This window comes from Alosa sapidissima, chromosome 5 (assembly GCF_018492685.1).
Source record: "Alosa sapidissima isolate fAloSap1 chromosome 5, fAloSap1.pri, whole genome shotgun sequence".
NCBI classification, from domain to species: Eukaryota; Metazoa; Chordata; class Actinopteri; order Clupeiformes; family Clupeidae; genus Alosa; species Alosa sapidissima.
In genome coordinates, this window is record NC_055961.1 from 5,999,312 (window position 1) to 6,006,811 (window position 7,500).

The 7,500-nt window shown below is 44.9% G+C and overlaps 1 protein-coding gene across 8 annotated transcripts in view; it reads right to left on the reverse strand.

Annotated features, from left to right (window-relative positions):
• The window catches only part of LOC121709225 (neural cell adhesion molecule 1-like), a 186,963-nt gene that overhangs the window by 9,661 nt on the left and 169,802 nt on the right, over window positions 1-7,500 (reverse strand). For 2 of the 8 annotated variants that reach the window (XM_042092444.1, XM_042092443.1), the window contains one exon: window positions 3,497-3,731. The exons of the other annotated variants lie outside the window; for them this stretch is intronic. In XM_042092444.1, coding sequence (XP_041948378.1) covers window positions 3,652-3,731 — 80 coding nt within the window. In that variant the 3' untranslated portion in view covers window positions 3,497-3,651. Of the gene's footprint in view, window positions 1-3,496; window positions 3,732-7,500 lie in introns of those variants that run through there. 8 annotated transcript variants of the gene reach the window in all.

Consider the following 7,500-nt stretch of genomic DNA (forward strand, 5'->3'; position numbering starts at 1 on the left):
ATGTGAGGAGCATTTTCATCTAAGGAGAGAAGAGAGAAGCACTCACTACTTACCAGACAAGGCCAGTCTACTTCAGAGAAGAGGGAATGAAACCACACACACACACACACACACACACACACACACACATCTCCAGACTATATTCCTGTTCTAGACGTTAACACGCTCACTCCACTTCCTCACCTCACACACACACACACACACACACACATCCACACTATACTATATGGCATAGTGAAATAGTGGTATAGTGACCATTTACCCACTGAACCATGCACAGCCATTACACACTGAAAGATTCTCTCACACACCCATCCACACACACACATACTCTACACAAAACACCACACAGACACACACACACACACACATACACACACACACAGCATGTGTTATGTGTAAACTAACAGCACACACACAGCTAATCAGAAATATAAGTTTTTCTCTAGTCTAAAAGCACACAAAGAGAAACTGTGAACTGTGTTCCTGTTAAACTACTAGCTTCAGTGGGGAAGAGAGCCAGAGGTGGCCAGATGTGTGTCCTTCTGGAGGTCTCACATCAGTCCCTCTGAGATTAGTCTAGCTGAAGGGTCAGCGGACTCCGCCGAGGTGGGGTGAAGCAAAGCAAAGACCAAAGATGAGCACAGGAAACGGAAAGATAACAACAGGAAACGGAAAGATAACAACAGGAAGCTGTCAGGGCTGTGATTGGCACATGCATTCCCCAAGCACAGAGTGCTTCTGGGTGCACCACTTTATTACCAGAAGAATCCATTTCAAAACATCTGCATGGATGTGTGCCTGTGTGTGTGTGTGTGTGTGTATGTGTGTGTGTGTGTGTGTGTGTGTGTGTGTGTGTGTGTGTGTGTGTGTGTGTGTGATGGGGATTCATGAACAACGCTACTCTTGAGTTTTTTTGTGTGTTTTTTTTTACCAACCCCCTTGGGCCCCAGTTCAGTTCTTTGATCACATTGGAAACAGAAGACACTTTTCATCAGATCACACACACCTTACTTGCCGTCCTCTCTGATCAAGTCTGCAGAGTTACGCGCTAAATCACTCAAGCCATCCCACAGCTTCCTCTCCCGCTGTGCCTCAAACACACACACCACACACACACACACACACACACACACACACACACACACACACACACACACACACACACACACACATACAGGGGCAACAGATGTAGGAAGACGGAAAGAGAGATAGAGAGAGGGTGGGAAGAGGAAGACTGGGAAATAGAGGGAGAGAGAGAGAGAGAGAGAGAGAGAGAGAGAGGAGGAGGAGGAGGAAGAAAAAAACAGAGAGAGAGAGAGAGGCTTAAAGAAGGACAGATAGAGCCAGAGAGCTAGATAGAGAAAAACAGAGAGAGATAGAGCAAGAGAGTGAGAGAGAAAGACAGATGGAGATAGAGAGAAAGAGAGAGAGAGAGCGAGTGAGAGAGCGAGAGAGAGGCTGGATGGAGAGGTCACTGCAGGGACATCCACACACCCCGTCGTCTTGGAAACGTGATTAACGAGACGCTGAAATCTAGATCCCCGGACTGCAGCCGGCAGTGGGCCACGTCTCAGCCAGGTCTCAGCCACGTCTCAGCCTGGGCCGTCTCCTGTCAGTGAGGACTCGTCCTGCTCAAGGCCGCCGGCTCTTCAGCCTGCCCTCACTCACTTACATTCATTTGAGAGTTAACGAAGCCAATTGGAGCAGACCATGGCTGCCCCGCTGTCATTGGACCAATCAGACTGCAGCTGGTCAACCAGGAAGTGTTGAACCAAACTGGGATTGGAAATATGGCAAGCCATTTCAGATTTTATACCCACATGATGTCACAGATTCTACTACATGTAACATTATTTTCCTTACCTTTTACATGTCAGAAAAATGTGGGAGATCATCTGATCCCTGACAACTCAGACCAATAGAACCACAAGTATCCCTTTTACATCATTACACTGACTTGAATACATGTCAAATCAATGACGCTCTCACACATAGAAATGCTGTTATAAAAATGGAAGCTATAGTGATAAAGACAACTGCAGGAAGTTTGAGGTCCAAATTTAAGACTGCAGTGCAACTGCCCTTCTACACACTGTTAAAATACTGCTAACAAATGCAAGTAGAATCTTTGAGACACATTGATAAAAAAAAGCTAAAATGGCTTACCACAAGCGCTAGATTTCCGAGACGGGACTTTAATTTGCTTGAGACTGAATTTGAGAATTGGCAAAAGAGTGCGTCAAGTAAAGTGTGATTGTTCTTTTTTTAATTATCACAAAATAAAACAAATCAACATTGGCTGCCATGACATCACCACTTCAGAAGAACAAACAAAAAAAAATGACACAATAGACCACTCTTTAGACTGAACTGTATAATGGTGAATCTATCAACCCACTGACCACCATGTTAAGTGTATTTGCTCAGAAGGCTTTTACGCGACTGTGTGTGTGTGTGTGTGTGTTAATCCCACTACAGCTGCGCCTCAGTCTCTTGCTAACAGCTTATGCATGATCGCTTCCACAGACCCAGAGATTTGCCCAAACTCCGTCATTAGAAAGATGACACAATTGCTTGGCAATTTCTTCAGACCTATGGTAAGTCACACTGGTTCATAGTTAGAAAAAAACAATGGATGTACTCAAATCATGTATAAGTTGCACAGCAGTAGCATTAGTTTTGAATATTTACCCATTTCAAGTAAGAAGCAAAAAGAAGAAGGAAAAAAAACACACAAATCAAAATAGCGGCATAAAACACACATTTTCTTTTCTTTTCTTTTCTTAACTATGTACATTTACTCAAAACGAAACCAAACGAGAAAACAAAAAAGAAAATCATGTGGTTCTGTGTTAGTCATGGAGATGCAGAGGCCAAATTAGGGACTAACCCTTTAACTTGCTTAAGTTACATCATGAAAAAAACTGGCCAATCACATTCTTCACAGGAACCCCTTTTCCAGTTACTTTCAAACAAATGAACATAACAAAAATAACCAAATAAAAAAAAAATCTGACACTACATCTGACAAACTCATCTAGAATAACAAAAAAGAACGACAACGGAAAAAAGAAAAATAAACCAAAAACAAATCCCACAACATTGAGAATGATATAAGTACCAAGTATTCATCTCTGTTCAAATTAAAATGATTAGGTAACACTTTATAATAATAGCAGTTTATAGATCATTAGCAAGACAGCAGTTGATCATCTGGATAAGAGCGGTTAAGAAGTATTGCTACACAAACACAAAGGAGACCGGATGTTTATCTTTGTGGCGCGAGAGCAGAAGTTGCCTATGTAGTTGTGGGACACCTTATGAATATACTGTGTACACTGCGTATTATAGATTATGCATGTGTGCACATATGCACCAATAGCAACTCAGCGTGGAGAGTGGGCCACAGGGTCACATTCAGATGTCTGACTAGAGATCTACGGACAGGCTGTATTATAAGGTGTTACCGGTGACGTGAAGCTCGTTTTCACTTAAATTCATCTTTTTTTTTTTTTTTGCCTGTGTGAGGAGCGAAAGGCATAGAAAACAGAGTGTCCCCCAGCTGGCGAGGCAGGACAGGTCCTCCACCCCCCCTCCTCGGTGTCTTCTCCTCTCCTCCCGCTGGCCAGGGCGCTGGACCGACTCCGCTTACGACAACAACGGCACAGCCAGCAGAGACAGAACCAGAGACGCCAGTGTGTATGTCACACCGCAGCCGCCCAGGGTGGCTGGTCACACGAACAATACAATACAACACAACAAACACACACGCACACACATGCACACACACACACACACATACACACGCACACACACACATACACACACACACACACACGCACACATATATACATACACACACACACATACCACAAGGGGCAGTTTGAAAAAAAAAAAAAAAAACAGAAAAGAGAAAACAATTGACAATTTGACAAAACAAGCACAAGGAAGTTTATACAAACAGTAAATAAAATCAAAGGGAGTGAGAGGCAATGTGATGGTCCACCAGTATCCCAGAATTCATGTGCAAAACAAAACCAGGAAGAGAAGAAGACAAGGGAGAGAAAGAGGGGGAAATGGGGAGAGAGAGGGAGTGAGGGAGAGAGAGAGAGAAAAGAGATGTCAAATACAGAAACATAACTTGGAAAGGTTAGTTGAAATAAAACATTAAGAATAAAAAAGGTGTTTGACGTGAATTAGTAAACAGAGAGAAGCCATAGCGGAGCATTGCGTAGCGTAGCATAGCGTAGCATAGCATAGCGTAGCATAGCATAGCGTAGCATAGCATAGCGTGTTAGCAGCCCAGCGCCCAGCAGGTGTCAGAGAGGGAATCACTGCTCCACACAGGAGCGCAGAGAGAGGCTCGAGGAATGTGAGAGGGGAGACATGGGTAGTAGACACACACAGACACACACACACAGACATACACACGTGCATACACACACACACACACACACACACACACACACACACACACATGCATAGAAATACAACATCTCTGAGTCAACTCATCTTGTTCTGAACATCTACCTGATTTAACGAATAATAATAATAAATAGGAGATCATGTGATCAGTTTTGAGAAACCCTTTACAAGTTCACATTCACAAATATATATACACATAAATACATACATACATAAATAAATAAATAAATAAATAAATACGAGGACTGTATGCCAAAGACACTAGAGAAAATGATACCTGACCAAACATTGTGTAGGACCACAAAAGCTCACGCGTAATTTCCGAACTATTAGCCGCGGCTTATGCATTGATTTTGCAAAATTTCTTCAGCTATGAGGTTAATAATACACAGGGGCAGTTAATATGGTATTAATATGGTTTTGTTTCTTTTAACTGATACACAATGCGGCTAATACACAGGAAATTACTGTATCAATCAGGGATCACACAAGGAAAACAAAGAAACATTTCCAATGTCATTTGTTATCTGAATAAACCCCTGAATGCCAAACATGGGCAGCTAGGACTTAGTGCATCTCTGGTGTCATTTGTTATCTGAATAAACCCCTGAATGCCAAACATGGGCAGCTACAGTAGGCCTTAGTGCATCTCTGAATGCCACACATGGGAAGCTAGGCCTTAGTGCATCTCTGAATGCCACACATGGGCAGCTAGGCCTTAGTGCAGCTCTGATGCTTCAGAGGCTCCGGCTACCCTCTGGACCTAGTATATGACCGAGGAAAATGCATCATATCCGAGGTATATAGCAAATAAAGTAAGCCTCAGGAAATGTTGTCATGTCAGTAAACACACACACACACACACGCACACACACAGACACAACGTTATGATGCCAAGTCATGTTGATGAGGTACAAGCCTGATAGTATGCATTTGTGTTTGGTAAGTAAGGCTAGCAGCATGTGTGGTGGGTTCTGGGTCTACGCTAACATCTTGTGTCCCTCCTGTGACGGTCTGGCAGGAAAGGTTCTGATTGGTTCTGATTCACATATACATACAACCTCCTTCGGAAGCAGAAGCAGAACCAGTGCTGTGAACGTCTCAGCCAAATGACTTGTGTTATGAACTGGCACACATGATAGGAGTGAGGTTTGGGGAGAATGCTGTGTTGGTCCACTGGCCGACAGCACACATGGACAAACACACACACACACACACACACACACACACACACACACACACTGGCCATGCTGTATGTGCCACACACACACACACACACACACACACACACACACACACACACACACACACACACACACACACACACACACACACATACACACACTGGCCATGCCATGTGTGAGACTGGGATTAAAAAACGAAAACAGCCCTGATGTAGGAGGGGTGCCATGATGAAACATCAACAAAAGGTCAAAAACAAAAAACAAAACAAATAAACAAAGCCAGGCCTGCCCCCTCCTGACCGTCTCCTGTCTACAGTGGGAAGCTTCCTGTGCTTGTGTGGGCGACTCTGGTCCGAGTCTGGGCCAAAGCCGGCCCAGATAGGGGCCAGACCTGGCTGGGATCCGGTCAGCTCTGACTCCACCAAAGCGGATGAGAGAAGCGGAGAGGCCGGCATGCATGGCAGATGGTGTCAGTTAGGCGGCTGCTGTGGACAGCAGGTGGACACACGCTACGGGCGACAGTATACTGGTGTCGGAGAGCAGACAGAGCAGAGTCCACTCAGAGATGCTTTCATCACCACACCTGTTGTTACACTGAACAGGCCAAAACCAATCAGAGCAGCACGCTGTATTTGAGCTGAAATCCATTTTAGCACCTGACACGGAATACGGCAAGGGCATATATAGATAGATATGTAGATATATCTTCATACGGCAAGGGCATATATAGATAGATATATAGATAGATATGTAGATATATCTTCAAAACAAAAACAAATGCTGGCAAAGAAAAGTCACTAGTACCCATAATCTCTGGTGGCGTGCTGCACATTGACCCAATATGAATTTTGTTGTGAACACATATCTCTTTCCACAGCATCATATTTCAGCCTTACGCATGCTTAGGTCAGTATACTGTCCCCTTATTCCTGTAAGAAGCAACTCCATGCAAGACAAGGGGGATTGGGGTGAGGTGGGGGGGGGGGGGTGCGTCTACTCAGAACCAAAGGCTGCTGGAGAGGAGAGGAGAGGAGAGGAGAAGAGAGGGGAGGAGAGGAGAGGAGAGGAGAGAAGAGAGGAGAGAGGAGAGGAGAGGAGAGGAGAGAAGAGAGGAGAGAGGAGAGAGGAGAGGAGAGGAGAGGAGAAGAGAGGAGAAGAGAGGAGTGGAGAGGAGAAGAGATGAGTGGAGAGGAGAAGAGATGAGTGGAGAGTGTGGAAGGAGAAGACAGGAGTGGTGAGGAGAGGAGAATAGAAGAGAGGGGGAGAGAGGAGAGGGGGAGAGAGGAGAGGGGGAGAGAGGAGAAGCAGCCTGAAACATCAACCATCTGAGAACACAACGCTGCCAGCTCAGCTACAGTTCTTCCACCAGTAACCAGTGACCTCAGCAACTGCAGACCAGTGACACTTAGCCACCAGTGACCAGTCACCTCAACCATCAGAGACCAGTGACACTTATAGTAGCTACCAGTGACCAAACCATCAGAGACCCGTAGCTTTAGTGATCAGTGACCAGTCACCTAAAACACCAGATACCAGTGGCTAACCCTAGTGATCAGGGACCTTAGCTACCAGTGACCAGTTTCAAGTGGCCTATTTCAAGAGACCACTGTCAAGGCAAAAGTGTCTAAAGGCCAGTTTCTAGTGGCCCATTTCAATGATGAGTTTGAAAAACCCAATGATTAGACACCTGTTTCCAAGAAACAAAGTTTTCAAGAAAGTATTGACCGGATGCCTCAAAGCGGTGTCCACGCTGCGGACATTACTGTTCTACTCCTCACTCAAATGATGAGCGGCCAGCCTGTGCTGTGTGGAATATGGAAATCAGACGCACAGTTGTGCTGCAGCCGTGGGGGGAAATCATGGAGAATACTGTAGGTCCTATTGATTT